The 20,808-nt window shown below is 53.9% G+C and overlaps 7 protein-coding genes across 7 annotated transcripts; 5 read left to right on the plus strand and 2 right to left on the minus strand.

The window, feature by feature from the left end:
• Nucleotides 1-522: 522 nt before the first annotated feature.
• CLUP02_06571 (uncharacterized protein) lies at nucleotides 523-2,882 on the minus strand (the record flags this gene model as incomplete). The annotated part of the gene is made up of 3 exons (XM_049285570.1): nucleotides 523-2,198; nucleotides 2,247-2,668; nucleotides 2,809-2,882. 3 exons carry the CDS (start codon nucleotides 2,880-2,882, stop codon nucleotides 523-525), a joined length of 2,172 nt encoding a protein of 723 aa, XP_049142713.1.
• Nucleotides 2,883-4,211: 1,329 nt separating this feature from the next.
• On the plus strand, nucleotides 4,212-5,287 carry CLUP02_06572 (uncharacterized protein; the record flags this gene model as incomplete). Its single annotated transcript, XM_049285571.1, has 4 exons — nucleotides 4,212-4,300; nucleotides 4,377-4,839; nucleotides 4,893-4,989; nucleotides 5,073-5,287. 4 exons carry the CDS (start codon nucleotides 4,212-4,214, stop codon nucleotides 5,285-5,287), a joined length of 864 nt encoding a protein of 287 aa, XP_049142714.1.
• A 3,425-nt stretch (nucleotides 5,288-8,712) lies between these two features.
• On the plus strand, nucleotides 8,713-12,879 carry CLUP02_06573 (uncharacterized protein; the record flags this gene model as incomplete). The annotated part of the gene is made up of 5 exons (XM_049285572.1): nucleotides 8,713-8,940; nucleotides 9,224-10,097; nucleotides 10,152-11,114; nucleotides 11,622-12,498; nucleotides 12,600-12,879. The coding sequence occupies 5 exons, from the start codon at nucleotides 8,713-8,715 to the stop codon at nucleotides 12,877-12,879; spliced, it is 3,222 nt and encodes a 1,073-aa protein (XP_049142715.1).
• A 1,870-nt stretch (nucleotides 12,880-14,749) lies between these two features.
• Nucleotides 14,750-16,588, plus strand: CLUP02_06574 (uncharacterized protein; the record flags this gene model as incomplete). The annotated part of the gene is made up of 1 exon (XM_049285573.1): nucleotides 14,750-16,588. The coding sequence occupies one exon, from the start codon at nucleotides 14,750-14,752 to the stop codon at nucleotides 16,586-16,588; it is 1,839 nt and encodes a 612-aa protein (XP_049142716.1).
• Nucleotides 16,589-17,166: 578 nt separating this feature from the next.
• On the minus strand, nucleotides 17,167-17,481 carry CLUP02_06575 (uncharacterized protein; the record flags this gene model as incomplete). Its single annotated transcript, XM_049285574.1, has 1 exon — nucleotides 17,167-17,481. The coding sequence occupies one exon, from the start codon at nucleotides 17,479-17,481 to the stop codon at nucleotides 17,167-17,169; it is 315 nt and encodes a 104-aa protein (XP_049142717.1).
• A 1,277-nt stretch (nucleotides 17,482-18,758) lies between these two features.
• Nucleotides 18,759-19,196, plus strand: CLUP02_06576 (uncharacterized protein; the record flags this gene model as incomplete). The annotated part of the gene is made up of 1 exon (XM_049285575.1): nucleotides 18,759-19,196. The coding sequence occupies one exon, from the start codon at nucleotides 18,759-18,761 to the stop codon at nucleotides 19,194-19,196; it is 438 nt and encodes a 145-aa protein (XP_049142718.1).
• A 1,057-nt stretch (nucleotides 19,197-20,253) lies between these two features.
• On the plus strand, nucleotides 20,254-20,608 carry CLUP02_06577 (uncharacterized protein; the record flags this gene model as incomplete). The annotated part of the gene is made up of 2 exons (XM_049285576.1): nucleotides 20,254-20,353; nucleotides 20,418-20,608. The coding sequence occupies 2 exons, from the start codon at nucleotides 20,254-20,256 to the stop codon at nucleotides 20,606-20,608; spliced, it is 291 nt and encodes a 96-aa protein (XP_049142719.1).
• Nucleotides 20,609-20,808: the final 200 nt, after the last annotated feature.

Here is a 20,808-nt window from a genome sequence, read left to right on the forward strand (position 1 = left end):
TGTTGGCGATACACATCGTGTTAGCAGCCACATACGTTGGAAACATTTGTTGCACATTCACAGTCACAGTAGGTCAAGTAGTTTGAAATCCATCCCAAATTCCAATTCATCGTATCTCTTCTATCGCGTAATCCCAGAACCCAACCGTGGCGCAAGGCACACGCGCGGTCGCCCAGCGCCAGAAATCGGGTTCATGTTCCATTCCAAATCCCAATGCCGTATACCAGAAAAGATCAAAGCCAGAAACCGCCGCTGATCGCCGAAAATACCCAAATCATTATCGAAAAAATAACCCATAGACCGAACATTTTGATACCCCGTTGTGATAGTACATCCGTCCAGCGAACGAAGAGCGTCGCGATAACCCGTCGTCATTACATGGTCCCGTGGCGGGTGCTGAGAAAGACCAAGATCAAGCACAAGCGTAAAGCGTCATAACGTACACGTTGCCGAAGAAAAGAAGTCGTGACACCGTCCTACACCTTTCCGAAAGGGAACCATTTCGCCAGAGAATATTATCCATCATGAGCTGCCGAAGAAAACGTCATCGTTGTTGGTGAACATGTTGACTGGGTCTTCGAATTCTTCGTCAAACTTGGTCATCATGAGCATGTTGGAGTCACGGTCGAATTGAACTAGGCCATCTTCGGTTGTGAAAGCCTTCATGTTCATGAGCAATTCATCATCAGCATCGACCAGGCCCAGGCTCGAGATGCTGGTGTTGCCGATAGGACCAGCGTTGCCTCTCATTCCAGCTAACAGCGAATCATCGCTGAAACCAGAGTGATTGGGCTCGGCGTCAAAGAACTGATTGGGTGGTGGCGATGAAGACTGGGAAAGTTCTGGTGGGGTGTTGTACTCGCTCTTTGCTGGTGATTCCGGTTGCTGGGGCAACGAGACGGGTGCCTCCATCAGGGCCTCCGGGGAGACGTATTCGGAATGGTGGCTCGCAGCCGGGGAAGTCTCCAAGTGCGAATCCCGGTGAAGACGTGGAGGCGAAGAAGGCATAGGTGCGGATGAACTTGTGGTGATTTGAAGAGGCAGGTCGAAGTTTCGACGTTCGTCAATGTCGCCCATCTCGAATTGGTCATCCGACATCATGAAGTCGTTCTCGGGAGAGTTGACCGCAGAGCTATCTGAGTAGCCGGATTGCGATGAGGTGGATGCGGTTGACTTGTTCTTGGTCCTTGTGCGAGCCGACTTGTTGACGCGCTCGTCCATCTCAGGGCGGTGCTTGCGGGGACGTCCGCGCTTGACAACCTTCTTGACGATGCCATCGAACGCTCCAATGCACATGCCACGTTGGCGATGGCGGGTCAGAGCATCGTGGCGGGCAAAGCTGTTGCCACATTCGCAGGGGTAAGGCTTGATACCGGTGTGGATCTTTGCATGGCGCTTCAAGTCGTGTTGGCGAACGAAGCACTTCTTGCAGGAAGGGCACTGGTACTGTCGGTCATTCAAATGGGTTTGAACGTGAGACTTGATGTTCTCCTTGCGTCCAAACTTCTTGCCACAATCCTCGAAAGTGCAAGTCCATTTGCCATCTGCAGGATCGGGCCCGGTGATGTAAGTAGCAATGTCATCAAGCGTGACGCCGGTCTCAGTCTTGGTCTCCTCGATGTTGATGCTTGCAATGCTCGCGGCACTGGCAATGCTGGCAAGAGACTCGGTACGGCGATGAGGGGAAGAAAGGCGAGAATCATCAAAAGATCTGTCGTCAAAGGATCTGGAAGGCGAGATAGAACCGATGGTCATGTTGGGGTGGTGGAGATCAGGCCGGTTATCGAATGCGCTGTGGAAGTTCATCAGAGGAGTGTGAGGAGTCGAGTGCTGGGACATGTCGGAAGAGACTTGGAGATCGTCAGAGAGGCCGTCGTAGCCCGGAACCTCCTGGATCTTCAGGAACTCATTGTTGAAGTTGTTCATGTTCATGAAGTCGGCAGTCGGCACAACCTGGTCATACAGACCATGGGGGATCTGAGAGGGCTGCTGAGGAACCGTCATGACGTTCTGCTCCGACTGCTTGCGCATCTCCTCAAAGATGTTTTGAGTGCGTTGGTTCGACTTTCTCACGGGCTTGAGAGTCTCCTCCATGGACTCGTCGTATCCCTCAGCGAATCGACTCGGCCTGGCAGACATGGGCTCGTGCTTGACGGCCCTGTCGTGGGGTGTCTCCATTGGTGTTGGGGGGAAGTAGTCTAGATGGTATAAGTGACTGAACAGAAGTGAGATTCGGAAAAACGTACTGTTTGCATCCTGGTGTGGTGGTGTCATTGGTCTTTGCATCTGCTCAACGCCCATAGTCTCGAATTTGTTGACTCTGTCCATGATGCCATTGCTAATTCTCCGCGAAGACCGTCTTGTGCTTGCAGTCTCGTCCTCAGAGATCCAGCCCTGAGGGGTGTTGGGAGTGTCGCTAAAGTTCATGAAAGAAGGGGTCGAGAGAGCGCTGTCAGAGCCAAAGAGCTCAAAGTCCTTGTTGCCTCCCATGTTCGCGCCATAGACCTGCTGACCCTTGGCCATCATGTCGTTCATCTGTTGGCCATACTGGTTGTACTGTATGGGAGACGAATCGAAGCATGTGGCGTCGAAGCGCTGAGCCTGAGGCGTTCCATGGGGGGACATGAGGTAGTTTTCATGGTCATTGGAGGCCATGTACATTTGCTGTCTCCGGTGAATTTGTTGTTGTGAGTGCTGTCGAAGGTGTGCCTGCTGGCGGGGGCCCGGGCGTGCTTGAATGCGTTGCTGCTGCGCTTCTCGCAGTACATGCTGCGGTTGTGCTAGTCCTGTGTTAGTAGTCATACTTACCGGTGCAAAGTCCTGCCTTCTTGTGTCCAGGCTGAGGCCTCGGCGGTGGCCGAGAGCTCGTTGACGCTGGACATTTGGGGGCAAGGGCTGGATCTTCACTGCTTCGAATGCCGTCGGTGTCGAATTTTGGCGTCGGTGTGCTCTGTGACGGGCATGAAGATTGCTGGTTTGGGGGTTATTGGACAGCATTGTGTCGCAAGGTTGAGTCCGGAAGGGATTGTCGTCGGTCGGTTTGTTGTCGATGGGAACCTATGGGTCCGAAACTGGAGGAGTGTAAGTTAGCTCTGGTTGTGATATTGATGTTGCGACAGCATGGCTAGACTTACCTCACGCAGCGCAAGCAGAAGTGCCGGGCTAGGGGGTAAGAGAGGTTGTGCTCAGTCTTGGTAGACTTTGCGGGTTAAACAGATGATATCTGGTCTGTACGCCTTATTCAGGCGAGGTAAGAAAGATGTGAGAGCTCGGAGAGCGTGCTCTCTACCTAGGCAAAGGTAAAATTGTCAATTGGCAACAAGAGAAGTTTTTGGTTAGATACGCAAGAAGCTCTTTTGGACCTTCTTGAGTAGCTGTAAGTGGTAAGAGTTTGTTGGTTTGAGTGGTTTTGTGGTTTTGGAGGAAGTTTGGCAGTTCAGCCGCGCGATGGACTGGTAGATGGTAGTCTTCCTGCAGTAGTGGATTTGACGGGAGGGGAGGGGAGGAAATTCAAGATTCCACTCTGGAGATAATCTGGGTGGGTAGGAGAGGTAGTAGTAGTCAGGAAAGACGAGGGAGGAGAGCGGCAGTCCAACAGACACAGACCACAGGCAAGGGAGTATAAGCCTGGCGTTTGGTGGGTTTGGCGGGTTGGAGGGGGGAGCTGTAACTGAGGAAACCATCTCAGACCAGGCGACAGGCGATGCGATGGGCCGTGGTGGTGGTTACCAAGGCGTCCGTCGGCGTCATGGGCTTTGTTGACGTCGTCTCCACAGCAACGGGCAACTTGCGCCTCAAGCTCCCCCAGGGAAGGTACTCTCTTTCCCGCACCTGCACGGCAGCGGCACCTTCCCCCTGCCTGTCTAGCCAGCGCGGCCTGCCCCCCCCTTGCACTTACATTGCTCTTGCCACCCAATCGTGTGCGCCATTGCTGCACCTTCTCAGCTGCGACGGCGCTACCAAGTACGTATCCGTACGTACCAACAGGAAAAGGCATGCGGTCCGATACGTACCCAAGCTGACCTCCCACGCTCCTTCTCTTCCAAGCTTACTATTTCTGTACTTCTGATACATTTCCTCCCACGTTTTCTCACATCTCGATATAGCGCCATCACGTACCCTGAGGTACCCCATCGTGAGGATCCCGTCATTGCGGGTTCCTCCCAGATGGCCCATCAACCACGGCTACGGCCACGAGCAATCTTTAAAACATGTCGTTCAAAGACAAGGACCTCCTGGTTCTGCACCCTGCCGCACCTTGCGGTCGCATCGCATCGAGGCCAGGTTTTCTTCAAGTCAAGTCTGACTACTGAAGTCTGATGCCAGCAAGTTGCGTATGTAGCGTATCGAAATCTCGATTTTATTTATCTTTCAAGTTTCTGGACACACATCCATCCATACGAATACCATGCCAACCTTGTCAAGGCAAAATCTCATAATTCCCATCCAGATATATCAACACGAGGCTCCAGAATACGCTTACACCGCAACAATGTCGTCGTGTCGTTCCTCGCTATACCTGACGCAAAGTGGGCACAGAAACAAACATCCCAGCCCAGATCAAAAAAATCCTCCGTCTCCGCAGTCAGTCAAAAATGGAATCAAGGACGTGCGTGCTCCCTCCCGGACTCGTCCAACCAGCACCTCGATTTAATCACCGATCGCACAACCCTGGCAACCGGACTTCAAGCCCGACGTGCGGATGACAGCCGATGGCCCGTCCATCCATCACCCAAGACTGCCATCGCCTGGAGTGCAGGCGCGCGCCGTCTCACCTTCCCACCGGCTGCCAACCACGCGGTACCGACGATGCACAGCAGCAGCCGCCGTCGTGCGTTGGTGCAGCCACACTCGAGAGTCTATGCTTCACCCGCTGCTTGCCACCAAGACAGCATGTTTCCAAGAGACCACGCGGAAGTTCATCATCATTTCCCTTTAGTCACTCGTTCCCGCCATCTTCTTCAATGAATATCTTTCCGTCTTGTTCCCGTGAGCTTCTTGTGCAACATACTTCTTTACTCCGCCGTTCGCCCGTAATAGACAGCAATTCTTCCCACTGTTCTCAAGACAAGTGTCAGCAGAGCTGGATGCCGAACAAACCAGACTGCCTCAGTTGCCGGATAAGCTTCAGGACTTCGAATACCTCATCTGTCAGGAACCACTATCACGTCGTATCTTTAGGTCTACCGTCCAGCTGGCTCGTTGCACAGATTTGTCGAAACCAACTTGCTGGAACCTCTACGAATTAGCAGCAGCTTTGATAGGCGGCACGAACACATATTCATGATTCGGTATCTGGATTCACGTCAGTAATTCAGGCCGGCTTTCTCATCTCTGTCTAGCGAAGTCAGTCGCCATATTCCGTGGCTGTACTCTATGGCGAAGCTACCATGAAGCAGTACGAACCGGCCGCTTTCGAGAATCTTGACTGCCTTTTATACACGCGCTAGATGAGGCCCCTGACCATCGGCATTTGTATTCTTCAGCCTTACAAGAGAGGCAAAAGTGAGCTCCAGCGTTGCGGACAAGAGAATAGAGAAGCCGGCGTTATCAGCGAGCGGCGAAGGACTTGGTAGAAGCCAGGCACAGCTACCAGCACTCAAGATGCTACCCTCGAGACTTTTTAACAGATTTCTGGGATGCATGTCCAATTGCTTATTCCAGCGCGCCACATCCCGCGCGACCCTTACAGCAGTCTCCGCAGCTATTCGAGATGACGAAGCATGACAGATAGAGCTGCTTTGATATCGCTTTTGAGAGGCGTACCTGGCCTAGAAGCTCTGGGCTCCAGTCCGAATTATACTAGGTGCCAGCTACACATATCCTATTCGGTTGACCATCATCCATCAACTGTTTAATAGTTCGAAGCGGTTCACCGGGAGAGCCTTTGATCTTTCGAGGTAAACGATTGTGAGTGACCTCGTGCGAGACCACCAAGTGGCTCTTGGCGAATTCTACCTCTCGTAGCCCATCAGGAGTAAGCTGAACTGAGATTACCCCGCGTATCATCGCTGCTCCTACGGATTGACAAATTGCAAAGATCGTCAGGATGGTTCTTGAGATCCATTACTGCATTGACAATGAGGTCGCATAATAAGTGATTGGGTGATGGTGTCCCTAGTCAGGTCGAAAGCAGCTCACACAAGAGGAATGTAGCTGGCTTCCGCGCCACGAACTCAGCCTCAACAAGAAGACATACCTGAGAAGTACTCCCCTGAATTCACAAACAAGCCAAGGCCCTCACTGGTCTATCTACTACTAGACTTACTACCTCTTTGCCTGGCCTAGGTATCCTGCATTCATACATCCATCCGTTTTCAGCGCCTGCTCAAGAATGTATCTCGAAGCTTCTAGAGTACTGTTCATGGCCCATGCACCGGTCGCTAGAAATTCATTCAAGTGAGGGAGACTTCTCCCTTGAGCGACTCATCCAAATCGTGAAGCTTATGCCTCGAAGTCTTTAAGAAGGGGTTCACTGGAACGTTCTTCTCTCTGTACTGCCGGTCAGTCCAGATTCTGGCATTGACACTGCATCATTGGAGATCTGTTTAGGGTATATACAAGTTTCGCCAAAATCATGATGGTGTACATTCGTAACTGGTCTTGCGCAGGCTCATTGAGGGGATGTCAGGGATCTGAAGCCTTACTATTCCGCACCAGAGCAAAAGCGTCGGTAGTCGTGAAGGATTCCTATCATATGCACAGCGAGCTATCCAATGGTTCCAAGGCCGACGTCTACGCCACGGTCACATGATGCAAACTTTGCCCTTCGCCATCATGAAAGTCAGGGACGGTTCTCACGTGAGCACGTGGTTGAGCTCATGCCGGAGCCGAGGGAAATCCGGGGCCGAATGAGGCCCGGTTAAGAGTCCTCCTTGGGCCCTCTGCACTTCTATGTAAAGAAAGCCTCGGAACTAGACCAGCAAGATTTCGGATCCGATCTCATCGGTGCCTCACTGCCCTGATAGGAGGTGGCACTGGTGAATTAGCGAAGGTCGGGCGATATTTGACTCTCAGGTGAGGCTAAAAAAGGGGGCACGGCTAAGACCCGCCATCTTGGGTCAGGTCCATGTAGGCAGTATGCTCGGGCATTGTTGCACAATATTGGAGAAGCTGGGGAATACTGTTGGTCTCGAGGAGGAATCCGGAAGGGCGGGGAGTGAGTGGTGTAAGAATCGGTCGATAATGATGCGGTTGTTTAAACTTGAGCTGTGTAATCCAGCTACGACCACTGGGTGCGCTTGGTGTGGTGCGAAAGAAGAGGCAAAAGGCACAGCTTGAGCAAATTGGAGGAAACAGCGCTGCAGAGATCAGATGACATGCACCTTCTGGCTCGACAGGGTTCAGCTGTCTTAATCGAGACTGTTATTCACCGCCGCCTGGTAGGTTCATGCAAGGGCCAGAGTCGGGACGTTTCCACCGAATCTTTGTGCAGGCTTTGATGACAATTGAGTTTCTGTGAGCTGGCAGCATCGGATGGGATGTTGCGAGTAAAGATAATGAGAGTTTGTACTTCATCTCTCAGTATCATACACATGTGCTTGATGAATTTCAATCATGGTATAAAGTTGCAGCTGTCGGATGAAATGGCGGAGTGAGGTCACCGAGGAGTTTTGGTCAGACGGCCTCGGGAGCTTCAGGGACCGACCAAGTGGACTTTGGAGATCCACTTGAGTGAGATACGACACGTGATTGGGGAGAAGCGAGGTGAACTGGAGCTTACGAGATTTGAAGGCGACGGTCAGCGACGTCGCGGGTGCCGGTTCTGGCCCGTGCGTCGTGCTCCCCTGTCACCGCGACAACCAGGGTCTTTTTTTTTTTTTTTTTTTTTGTCTTTCGTCTCTTGCTGTCCAGTCGATGCAATGTTTCCTGTCGTCCATTTCTTCACAGCGCACGGCGGTGACATTGGCTGGAAACAGTTCGCAGCGCGCAGCAGCAGATGCAGTAGCAGATGCAGCATCAGATGGAACCAAAGTATCGGGGCCGATCAAGATATGGAGTAGAAAGGAAGGGGGACGATTGTGAGGCCCCATGACCACATCAGACCTGCTCCATTTAGGTTGATGATTGCTGTGAATGACTGGACCAGGACAGCTAGCTACATACTACGTACTGCCAACTGCAACAGTGGACGTGGTGGACCTTGGACCTTGGGACCTGGAAATAACTAACCCGGTCCCGACCCCAACCGGTTTCCTCCCATCTCCCGTCAATAATATCTTTGGTTTAAGCTTCTGAAAGGATCCAATGCCAGCTTTCTGCAACGGCTGATTATCACCTATCGTGTCTATCTACCTGACGGATATCCCTCACCCAGGTTGCAAGGCTGCAAGAGACAAACAGACAGACGCCAGACCATTAGACGCCAGGCCACATTGGATACCCATCTGTTGTCATCTGGTCCCTCTTTGTTGGCCCTCCCTTTGTCCATCTCTCTCTCACTCTCTTCATCCATCTCACTTCACCCTGTTTCGAACCCTTTTTCATCCCACGTCTCGTCTCTTCCTGCAGAACTCGGAGCTGCGACAATTTACCTTTCGCCCCGTTATTGACCCCCCGACTGCCGGCTCGCACGCTCGCACGCGTCGCCCTCGGCACCCACCCCAGCAGCTCTCCGCTCCCCCAAAAGCCAAAAGCGCAGACGGAACGAAAAAAAATAGCCACACCACGCATCAACACCTCCCATTAATCGCAATCTGACAAGTTCATGCAATGTCAGGCAACACCCTTAGAGGCACGCCCAATCGCGGCCAGGCCCGTGGAGGCATCCCCTTCACCCAGAGCCCCTCCGTCACAGGCTCTGCACCTCCCGCCGCCGTATCCTCTGGCATTCCGCGCCCTGTCCTAGAAACCCAGGCTACCCAGAGCGAAGTTGGCGGCGGCGGCGGTGGTGGATCAGGAGTCAGTGCCAGTCGTCAGAAGCAGACCAAAAGAGATGAGGTATGATGCCCTTTTTTCCCCCCATCTTCTGATAGTACCCCACGATCACGACCTTTTGCCTCTTTCTGCTCCTTCGTCTTGGAGGAAAGATACGCAGACCGCTTGTCCATCTTCTGTTGTCGTCGTCGTCGTCGTCGTCGCGTCTCCAGTCTCGCTGGCACTCCGATCGTGTCTACTACAATCGACCAGAAGCTCCTGCTGCCTCCAAATGGCCAGACTTACCTACGGCGAGCTCGAAAGAGCCAGACTACTCGACACAATGGATACTGATTACTACGTCAAGGCAATTCGCAAGAAGATGGAGAGCGATCTCTCCAAGAAGAAGCACCTCACGAGCCGAGCCCGTCACTCCCGCAAGGCCCCTCCGGGCACCGTCCTCGCCCTGAAGCCCAGTCAAGCCCTGCAGATCAAGCCCGCCACCACCGTCGCCGAGGCCGCCCAGCTCATGGCCGCCAAGCGTGAGGACTGCGTCCTCGTCACCGACGACGACGACCGCATCGCCGGTATCTTCACCGCCAAGGATCTCGCCTTCCGCGTTGTCGGCGCCGGCCAGAAGCCCAACCACATCACCATTGCCGAGATCATGACCAAGAACCCCCTCTGCGCCCGCACCGATACCAGCGCCACCGACGCCCTCGATCTCATGGTCCGCAAGGGTTTCCGTCACTTGCCGGTTATGGACGAGAACCAAGATATCTCTGGTATTCTCGATATTACAAAGTGTTTCTACGATGCCATGGAGAAGCTGGAGCGTGCCTACTCGTCCTCGAGACGTCTGTACGATGCCCTCGAGGGTGTGCAGTCCGAGCTCGGCACGAGCCAGCCGCAACAGATCATCCAATACGTCGAGGCTCTGCGTTCCAAGATGTCGGGCCCGACTCTCGAGTCGGTCCTTGACGGACGGCCCCCGACGACGGTCAGCGTAAGAACCTCGGTCAAGGAGGCCGCACAGATGATGAAGGAGAACCGTACCACGGCCGTCCTGGTGCAAGATCAGGGTGCCATTACTGGCATCTTTACCAGCAAGGACGTTGTCCTCCGTGTCATTGCCCCTGGTCTCGACCCCGCGACCTGCAGCGTTGTCCGCGTCATGACGCCTCACCCGGACTTTGCTCCTATGGAAATGAGCATCCAGGCTGCTCTCCGCAAGATGCATGGTATGATTCCTGCATTAATGAAATGAAATTAACACCAGCTAACGTACCATATAGACGGCCACTACCTCAACCTTCCCGTCATGAACGAGGGTGGCGAAATCGTCGGCATGGTCGATGTTCTCAAGCTCACCTACGCTACCCTTGAGCAGATTAACACCATGTCTACTTCAGACAGCGAAGGACCCGCGTGGAACAAGTTCTGGCTCTCGCTCGACGACGGCACCGAATCCATGATGTCCGGCGAGGGAAGCCACACCCACCACACAAATCTGGGCTCACGCATCATGTCTCCCGATATCACCCGGGAGCGCATCGGCGACAGCGTGGCTCCCGGTGACTCTGCCTCCCACGTTGGCTTGGAGTCACCACCTCGTTCCGCCGTCACCGGCAACAGCCCCGCTCAGCAATCCCCTGCCGAGCTGCCCTTCCCCTTCAAGTTCAAGGCCCCGTCCGGCCGTGTTCATCGCCTGCAGGTCATTGCCTCCCAGGGTATTTCAGCAATGGTTGCCAACGTGGTTGCCAAATTGGGAAGCGAAGTTGAGTCCATTGGCGGTGCTCCTGTGGCCGAGGAAGGCAAGATCTCTGGTGGTTTCGCGCTCAGCTACCTCGACGATGAGGGTGATTCTGTCTCCATCACGACGGACAACGATCTGCTCGAGTCCATTCTCCTCGCCCGCCAGAGCCGCCACGAAAAGGTGGACCTGTTCGTCCACGACCCCGAGAAGCCCCCCGTGTCCGCCGCACCCCCCACCATCGAGACCATTGCGCTCCCCACCCCTCCCATCTCCGCCACGCCCGACCTTCGCCGGAGAAGAGCCTACGATGACGAGGACGACGAGGCTGAGGATGAGGACGAAGATGAGTCTACGATCCGGAGATCGCGTCGCTCGAAACACCACGCACCCGTGGAGAAGGAGGTCATTGCTGGTGTTCCCAACGAGCTGCTGCTCCCTGGTGCCATTGTGACGTTGGCGGTTGTCATTGTCGGTGTTTTCACGATCTCGCGCCTGACCAGTAGTAGGTAAGGGATGCGCTGTAGAGAGAGAAAGCTAGAGACAGGAAAGAGGAGGATCTCAATCACGACTTTACGAGAGTCCTTGGCGAAGCATTGTAAATATGTATCGAGTATTGTTGTCTTTACTAGACTTGAGTACCCCGACGTTAAATTAATACACCGCACATCCGTTCTATCAATTAATTGGAAGTGCGAACCATTGGATTATGTTAGTAGCCTTGAGAAGTATAATTGCACTCATCGTTCTTGGTATTACAGTCAATTGAGTGCTTACCTAACATGTGGGGCGTATCGGCAGGGGCGTTGCGGAGACTTCCGTCCAGCTTCCCTGAGAGCTCCAAAAATTGTTCCTGGGAAACTGCAGCAGCGTAACGACTCCTGAGCACCCAACGCCGCCCGCCAAAACGCCATGATTGTCAGAAGCATAGTCAGCCGGCATGGTATGTGTATTCTCTGAAGGTATCTGATTTAATTGAGTATCTGTTGCTGATATGGTGCTACTCATACAGGCAGCAGAGCCCTGCTGGCGCCAGCAGTCGCCCGATCATGCCACCGCGCCGGCATCACGACCGACGCCCTCGTCGGCGCCATGACGCCCGAGACGTTCGCAGACCTGACCACCTCCGCGGCCCTCGGCCAGATCCCCCAGGTCGCTCCGCAGCACGACCCGGACGTCGCAGCCAAGCGCGTCGAGGCGATCGAGGCCCGCTCCAAGACGGTGCCCAACGCCTATAACCGCTTCCGCCGGCAGCAGAACCTCAACGCCCGCGTCGGCGCCGCCGTCGGACGGCCGTACGTGCCCTCGCAGCTCGTCGAGAACCCGCCTCACCCGAAGGACATCAGCCTGGAGCTGCTGATGGCGAGTCAGACGCACATGGGACACCACACGTCCCGCTGGAACCCGGCCAACGCGAAGTACATCTACGGCGTGAGGCAGGGGATCCACATCATCTCCCTCGAGACCACGGCTGCGTACCTCCGTCGCGCGGCGCGCGTGGTGGAAGAGGTGGCGTACCGCGGCGGGCTGATCTTGTTCGCGGGCACGCGCAAGGGCCAGATGGACATCGTGACGGGGGCGGCGAAGCTCGCGGGCGGGTGTCACTTGTTCACCAAGTGGACGCCCGGAAACATTACGAACCGCGACGTGATCAACCAGGGCAAGGAGGTGCGGATCGTGGACGAGAAGGATATCACGCTGCAGGGGTTTGAGAGGTTGCAGAGGACGGGGCGGCCGCTGGTGCCGGATCTGATTGTGTGTTTGAACCCGAGGGAGAACTATACCATGCTGTACGAGTGTGGGTTGGCGAACGTGCCGACGATTGGGATCATTGATACGGATGCGAATCCGGATTGGGTTACGTATGCCATTCCTGCCAATGATGACAGGTTAGTATTCACCTCCTTCCCTTCCCTAACGCCGAACTCCCCGTCTAAACCCCCCAACTACCTCTCTGTCTATGCCCGTTGACTAACAATGTCGTGAACAGCTACCGATCCGTCGCCGTCATCGCGGGCGTCCTCGGACGCGCGGGCGAGGCGGGCCAGAAGCGCCGTCTCGCGGCCGCGGAGAACGGCGAGTCGGAGTGGACCACCCCGCTGGAGACGCAACGATTCATGAAGGCCCAGGGGAACGCGTGGGAGAGGGAATTGAAGAAGTGGCAGTCGACGGCCTCGTACGCGGCGCACAACCCGGAGGAGGGCGAGGAGGCGAGGTTGCTTGAGATGATGCAGGTTGATCGGAGCAAGGCTGTTGATGGTGGGCTTTGAAGTTCTCCAGTGGGCCAGCTGGGGTGAAGTGAGTGTCGAGGATTGAGATGGGAAAAGAGAGAAAAGATGAGGGAGAAGGATTGTCCTGTCCTGGGACTTTGTACTAGACTACCTACCAATGTATGAACATGTACCAGTATTTCTATAGAAATTCGCCCTCTGCTGCTATCGATGGGCGTTTGTCACTAAACTTGGGGGAGATTTCTCTTCAATGCGTGAGATGGGAGATGGGAGTGTTGTGTGGCAGAATAGGAAGAGAGGTCGCCACGGAGCTCCCTCGTGTCCAGCGGACTGACATGATGGTTTCATTCGGCGTCTTGTGTGTTATACTCCCGAGATCGCAGCGATCTGTTGCGATTTGTGTTTCGATGATATAGAATTGGATTAAGTACGTAGGTAGTAGTCGGAGCATGACAAGCTGTCTCTCGACTACACACCACCACCCCATGCATCAAAAAAATACCGCTGCAAATCGAGCTTCATCCAATCATGTGTGTTATGATTGCGTTACACATTACATCTATCGCTAAGGAACAGGTGGTTCAACCGTAATATACTGGTGTGAGAGAGAGAAATCATGGGTCACTTCTTACTATTAACCAGTCAGCTAGATGTGTATATGGATGTCTCTTTAATGTATGAACGAGAGAAGTCTGGAGCTGTGAGCAGAGGATGTAGCATTCCGTGGTTGGAAGAGGTCATGGTATATATAGCCTTACTTTCTAGGACCAATTCCTCGATGCTACCTGTTATATGACTTGCTATGGGATGATCCCCATTAAAATAAGTTCTATAAAGCAGGGTGGTTACACACAGTCCTATTTGTATATTCTGTACCCAACGAGAATCATCGTCAAGACCCTTGGGTATTTTGGTTCATGCCAGAAACATCATCAAGCTTCCGACGAGACGGTGGTAGCTTCAGCCACAGAGCCACATAGCCGCAATGTGGCGCATGATATGGCTCAATCTCCATTACATAACTTTACATTTTCCCAAGTCCCAAAGTCCGGGTTTGAAAACTTCGCAACCTGCGCATTTCCCCTCCCTCCTTTAACCCCTCCACCCCTCAGGCCTCAGGTCCAGGAAACACATCACCAACGAACATTTCAGCACGTTCGAGCAACAGCACAGCACAGCACAGCAGCAGCTCCCCGATTCCACACACCCCGCCAAGGTCAGGCATTCGTGCATGCTAGCCAGCTGTGGTGTCATCGCAAAAAGCTGAAACGGCAAGGCGGTTCATTACCTTATCCGATCGTACACCAAGGTGCAGCGCAAAAGCCACCAGTGCATCCGTACCACCACGCCCGCCGTTTTTTTTTTCCATTTTGCTTGACTGCATTTTTGCGCCGAATCGGCATTTTGGCCGGAGGGGTTGTCTTGCTTTTCTTACTCTGACTCAATTTGGGGGAAAATCAGTCAGCATTGAGCAGAGCCAGATCAGATTTTCGGTAGGCTTACTTGCAGCCTTTCCTTACAAATTCAACCTGCATTTTTCTCTTGTTCCAAATTCCCCCTCTATTAGATCCGTCTTAGATATCGGATATCACGAAGGGAGGGGACGGAAGACGGGAGTTTGCTCATGCAGGGCCAGACATGATCTTGGGATATGCGCGTATTTTCTTGTCAATCGCTGCTTTCCCTACTGCTATACACGTGTGAAATGTTAACTAACTCTTGACTTTTTTGGCATCATAAAAGTCACTACCGCGAAATTCAGTCCGTCGCAAACGGCCAACAGGCGCTGCCCATTACAGACTACGGAGTACTCATCCTCCTCGTCACACCTTGACGAGAAGCTTGGTATTAGAAGAAGGGCCCCTGCGGTGCCGATCCGCCCCCGCCGAGTCAGTAAACTACCCCGAAAATGCCGGCCATGCTAGATGACCCGGCGAGCCCCACCATCTACCGGGTGTCCGGGGTAACGCCGTACCCGGATCCGATGAATCCTTCCCTACCGGCCGACATCACCCCACGTCAAGTGACGCTCCGCGACCGCCAGACCGTCGCCACCATCATCCCCTTCGCTTCGCGACACGAAGTGCCCCCGTCCCTGGTTCGCTACCTAAGCGACCAGCTCAACAAGGAAATCGAGGGCGGCGACACCTACCCGATGATGGAGACCATGGCGGCCGAACAATTCGGCGCCTACTGGTTCCAGAACTTTGGCGCCGTCATGATGCTGGGCAACATCGAGCAGCCGCACGCCGAACTCAACGACGACATGGACTGGTCCCGCGAGTGCCTCGGCAGCTTCTACATTAAGCCGAACTACCCGGGCCGCAGCAGCCACGTGTGCAACGCGGGCTTCCTCGTCACCGACGCCTCGCGCAACCGCGGTGTGGGCCGCCTAATGGGCGAGTGCTACATCGACTGGGCGCCCAAGCTGGGCTACACCTACTCCGTCTTCAACCTCGTCTACGAGACCAACGTGGCCTCGTGCAAGATTTGGGACGCCCTCGGCTTCAAGCGCATCGGTCGCGTAAAGGGGTGCGGCAACCTCGCCTCGTACCCGGGCACCCTCATCGACGCCATCATCTACGGGCGGGACCTGCCCGTCCCCGGCAGCAACGGCGCAGAGTCGGAGGACCTCGTGAGTGAAGAGCGTTTCGACAAGATCAAGTTTTACCTAAAGTACGGACGATATCCGGCGGGTGCTGACCGCGCCGAGAAAAGCAGGCTCCGGAGCGCGGCGACGCACTATAAGCTGGTGGGGGAGGGCGAGGCCGGCGGCGGGGGCGAGCGGCTGATGCTGAAGGACAAGGAGGTCGTGCCGGATCCGAGGAGGCAGTACGAGATTGCGCGCGAGGTGCATGCCGCCGGCCACGGCGGGATCAACAAGACGACGGCGACGATTGCGGAGAAGTACCACTGGAGCCGTATCAAGGAGACGGCGAGCGACGTGATTCGGAACTGTACTGAGTGTAAGGAGCTCGGCAAGACGCCTGCGCTGGGGGGTGGAAACGGGGGTGGTGCCAAGGGAAGGTCGGCGGTGGCATTGGCAGCAGCCGCTACTGCTGCTTCTACTACTTCTTCTGCTGCGCCTGTATCGGTTGTGAATCCCCTCACAAATACTTCATTTCATCACACTCATTCAACATCACCGCCGCCGCCGCCGTTATCACCAGGGCCTACCTCAACAGTTCTCAGCACCGCAGATCATGTTCTTTCGCTTCAACACCAACATCCACATCACCACCACCACCTCCCGCCCCTATCGCCGCCAAGATCATCACCCTACGCAGAAGTTACCTCCTTACCACCCTCCCACACCCTCCGCGACCCGTCGGCCTCGCCCTTACCACGGCACCCGCACCATAACCCTATGCTACAAGATGAGTCCTTCCAGCCGATCGATCCGCAAATCATTGGCGGGCTGCAGCCGCCGGGGCCGACGTCGCATCACGATCTCCATCATCACCATCATCATGAGAACCCGTATAACCCGTACCACCCTCACCACACCGATTTCCAGGCGTTGCTCAACGCGACGGAGGCCGAAGAAGGGGTAGAGGGGTTGGGCGAGATGGGGGTGTCGGCGGAGGAGGCGGCTGCTGTGGATCGGGATCTGGATATGTTGATTGAGCAGGGGGATGATGATGATGTTGGGGTTGGGGTGGTCGTGGATGGAGACGCGGATGCGGTTATGGGGGAGAAGGACGGGCGGGAAAAGGATGTCTATTCTATAGAGTTTATAAATGGGTGATGCCAACGGGTGAGAGGAGAGTGGTCTGATGGTGTGGCGTGGTGTCTATTTGGCGTCTTGAATACCATGGATGAGGTCGGCGGCGGCGGTGGGCCTGTATTTTCTTGTCTATTTCCTTTCATTTACTTGATAGACTTTTGCACAACTTACTAACATGGCAAGCGGACATGTCAGCAATTCAGACTTTGCTTATTTAAATGCTTTTGTGAGGAGCATATCCCGGCTTAGTACTTTGAAACTAGGTTGCGCTTATATCGCAGTGTTTGATTTACCCTCCAGAGCTGGATTTCATTGCAACGGGTAGCCGAGGCCGAAAGAGCCAGGATAGGGAGCACCAGTCCTGAGAATGAATTCTCGATTTTGTACCAGCTTTATTCGCGATATCGTCTTTCGATCTCTCCTATGCCATCTCATATTACCTAGGGGCACGGAGCCGAGCGTCGGGGCGGATGGCGGGTAGTGTGGGGCACGACCCGGGCCCTTCACTCGGGGCGTCGCTTCCGTCCGGGATGAGCGGGGCGCACTAATGCCGTGTCTAATTCCAAAAACTCTTTTCTCGGCCAAATCTAAGAGATGCCTTAGCTTGAATTAAAGCGGTTAAAATGACGCGGCCACATTAATCGTGACCAAGGGCAGAGAGTTTGTGCAATTTTTTGTTCCTTGGAAGACTTGAGTTTCTGTGGTTCCGCTAGTATTCGTGGGTGCTCTAAAGTGTGCACTTCCGCGCTCTGCAAATATAGCGCCTTGAGTTTTTTGCTTCTCCTTGAGTCAAGCTCCAGTCCAAGCACGAGGCTTCCACGATTCGTGGGGGCGTGTGTAAGGTAGGTACGTGTGTGTGTCGTGCAACTGAACAATGCACTGAACCAGCCGGCGACAACGGCCGGGGCGAACATGCTTCCGTCTCATCTTTCTGACGGGATCCTGGAAACGCGAGAAGACAGGGGGTTGCCAAGACCTAATTTTCGGATTTCCTCTGGTATACGTAAGGATCCAAACTCTAAAAGCCCAGCGCTCGAAAGTTGAAACCTGTTCGGATTGCATTTGCTTTGACTCCGTTTCTATCTCTTCTTGCGTGCTACCCAAGGTCTTGGGGGTGTTTGGATTGTTAATGTTGGGTTGACAGAAAAGGCAACGAGTAAGAAGAGGGTGCTGAAGTCTCACAGCGTTCGGATCCCTCACTCAAAGTCAACGGATCTGCAGACACCGAGAGAAGAAGGACGGGGTCAGGAAAGCGGCCGACGGACGATACAATTAGGGCGATGATATTCTGCCAGCACCTGCCGATATCCCGCCCCCAAGTGTGGCTGCGACCGCCCCTGCCTCCGAGCCCGGAGGCCAGCTGCCCATACCCACCCACTTACCTACCTACTTACCTACCTACCTACCTACCCACCTACCTACCTATAACTACTACTTCGTTAACCTTACCGTCGCTACCGCTACCGCCGCTACTAATTAAAGCTATTCCTAACGTTAATATACCGTAAAAAAAGAATAATTACGAAGTTAATAATCCCTTCGTTTATTAATATGCCGTTAATTACGACGAATACGGTTACGTAGAGTACGACTACCTACTTTATAGCTAGCGCTTTTCTAGCCTACCTAAGGCTAGAGTAGTACTTAACGAGGCTACTTACGAGGCTAGCTTTGCGGTCTAAATTGTTTAATATAAGCCCTCCGCTAGAACTACCGTTACTTATTACTATACTCGTGGCCCGCGTTACGATCGAAAGTAATAACGCCTCGCAGAGTTAACCTACCCGAATAAGCGTCGCAAATCCTCGACCTCGTTATAGACTGCCGCTAGCAGATCGCTGCCAGCCTTTCGAGCGAGTCAATTGGGTAGCTGGTCAATTGGGCAGTCAATTGGGCAGTCAATTGGGCAGTCAATTGAGCAGTCAATTGAGCAGTCAATTCGGCCAAATCGACGATTCCGTCGATTTGGGCTAATTCGTTGATTGCCGTACTTTTTCTGACTACGCAGAGCCCAGCTTACGTGTGTGCCCGAGACCGGCGGTCGTGTGGCGGCCGCAGCCACACTTGGTGGCAGAATAGCGGCAGCTGGTGGCAGAATATCATCGCCCTACAATTACAGCCTCCCTCAGCGGGCGGCGGGTTGTGTGTCCTCCGGTATCTGGTCGGCAGGACCGATAATGCTCACGATTTTATGGACCATCCCGTCGTGGTTCGTGCTTCTCTCTCATGCCGCCATGCCATGTCCATCATCCATCTATCTGGCCTCGTGGGCGCGGAGATCAAAGTGGGACCTCTCTCAATTGCAATTCACAGACTCAATCTGTTCGAAAAGCAAAGACGTATTGCACACGACGTGATTGGGCATACAGTATCCCCGCGAGATGGTATGCCGGCCTGTTCGGCAGGGCTGGCGAGCATAATCCCCGTTAAGCATGTCTTTGCCCATGCCTATGCTCAACAGCCCTGCCGTTGGCTTACAGAACCGTGCTTGCACTCTATCGAGTTGCCCGTCCTTTACCGCACAGCTTCGGTGTACGGAGTACGGATGTCAGTCTTGCCAGGGAGGAGGCCACCTCATCATCCCAACTTCACCAACTCCAAACGGCACCCAGATTTCATATATATTTAGAAACCTTCTTTTCTTTCGAAAAAGCAGAACCCCGCGGCCACCCGATTGGCCGGTCCATTACATCGGAAGTTCTGAAACTGCGCATGTTCTGTCCCGTAAACCCCTCGCAGGTTCCCGCAGCCCGGGGTTGCCTTGAACTCTGTTCCCAACAGCACCTATTCTTCTTTCCTTTTCTCGGTGACTACACTACCTAGGTGTTCCTTTTTCACCCTGTGCTCAAGGTTAAGGCACCGGCATACCGGCGTACCGTATAGACGGTCACTCCCACCCCTCCCATAACTCCGCGCCCGCGGGGTGAAGCAAGGGGTGAGAACGAAGAGGATAGCGACCACACGTACGGAGTATTTGCGACGAACTCGGGAACCGGCCGTGAGACGGGCGTAACCCTGTGACTTTCCTCCTGCCGAAACGTGCGACGCCGTGCCAAACGGCAGCGTACGCGTACGTCTGGTCGTCTGGTCACCACGCTTGGCTCATCTGACGGACACTACACACCACAGAAGGCTCAGAAGCCCAGGCCGCCTAGAGATCTGAAGGGTCAACTTCGTCAAGATTGGGTGTAAATTGATGCAGATTGGCGGGACCACCTACACAGCCTCGATCGGTCGAGGCCAGCACTTGTTTCCCGATTGCGACTTTTTTGCCTTCGAGTCAAGGGAGGGTGTTGGCCCGGAGCCCGGGAGGTAGGGGGAGGGGTGGTAGTTGATTAATTTGATGGGTGGTAATCAATCAAAGAAGGTTGGACTAAGGTTATATAGCGCTATTGACATCCACGAAATTTCCCGTGGCGCCTCCTATTTTTCGATAGTGTCATTAAACTTATCAGCTTGCTCTCTACCTATCCCTATGACAGCACGCTGCTAGCCTCTCTTTATCAACGCACTCGCTCTCACGAAAGCTTCCACAACACTACACGTCGCATACACACAAAAGTGCACTCATATACACACTCTCTACTCCGTACATACAACAAATACACGATACACACACAACCAATATTACCTATAGTGCACACAGTCGACAATCAAAGCAACATACACAACACAAATCAGTCAAGATGAAGTTCTCACTCCTCACCCTCATCACAATCATCAGCGCCGCATCCGCCATCAGCGTCGACGCCGGCCTCATCAAGAGACAATGCATCGCCGAAGGAGGTTAGTTCTTCTACGTCACATGGTCTCCCAAAAAATTGTTTGCTAACGGTGAATGACTTTATAGGTCTCTGCTTCACAAGCACCACAGAAGTTGACAAGCCCTGCTGCGGCGGCCTCATCTGCAACACCGACCCTGCGCGCAACAACGCCAACGTATGCGGGAAGAAGCCCGCCGAGAAGAGGGACGTCCCGAAGCCTCTGCCTGTACCGCGAGCCATGCCTGAGATTCCCCGCGACGAGCCCATCTGGGGATAGCCGCAACCTTTAAACGACGTTTTTGGGAAGAGGTGACTTATGAAAGAAGAGGATTCCGACTTGGTCTTGTGTTGGGCGACAGCGTATGATGACGACTTTTTATTTTTATTCTTTCAATGATTCAACCACCACGACAGCTTGGTTGCTTAGGGGCCCAGGGAGGCATTTAGACTTGATACCACATTTCTTAGCGTTTTGAG

This window comes from Colletotrichum lupini, chromosome 3 (genome assembly GCF_023278565.1).
Source record: "Colletotrichum lupini chromosome 3, complete sequence".
Taxonomy (NCBI): Eukaryota; Fungi; Ascomycota; class Sordariomycetes; order Glomerellales; family Glomerellaceae; genus Colletotrichum; species Colletotrichum lupini.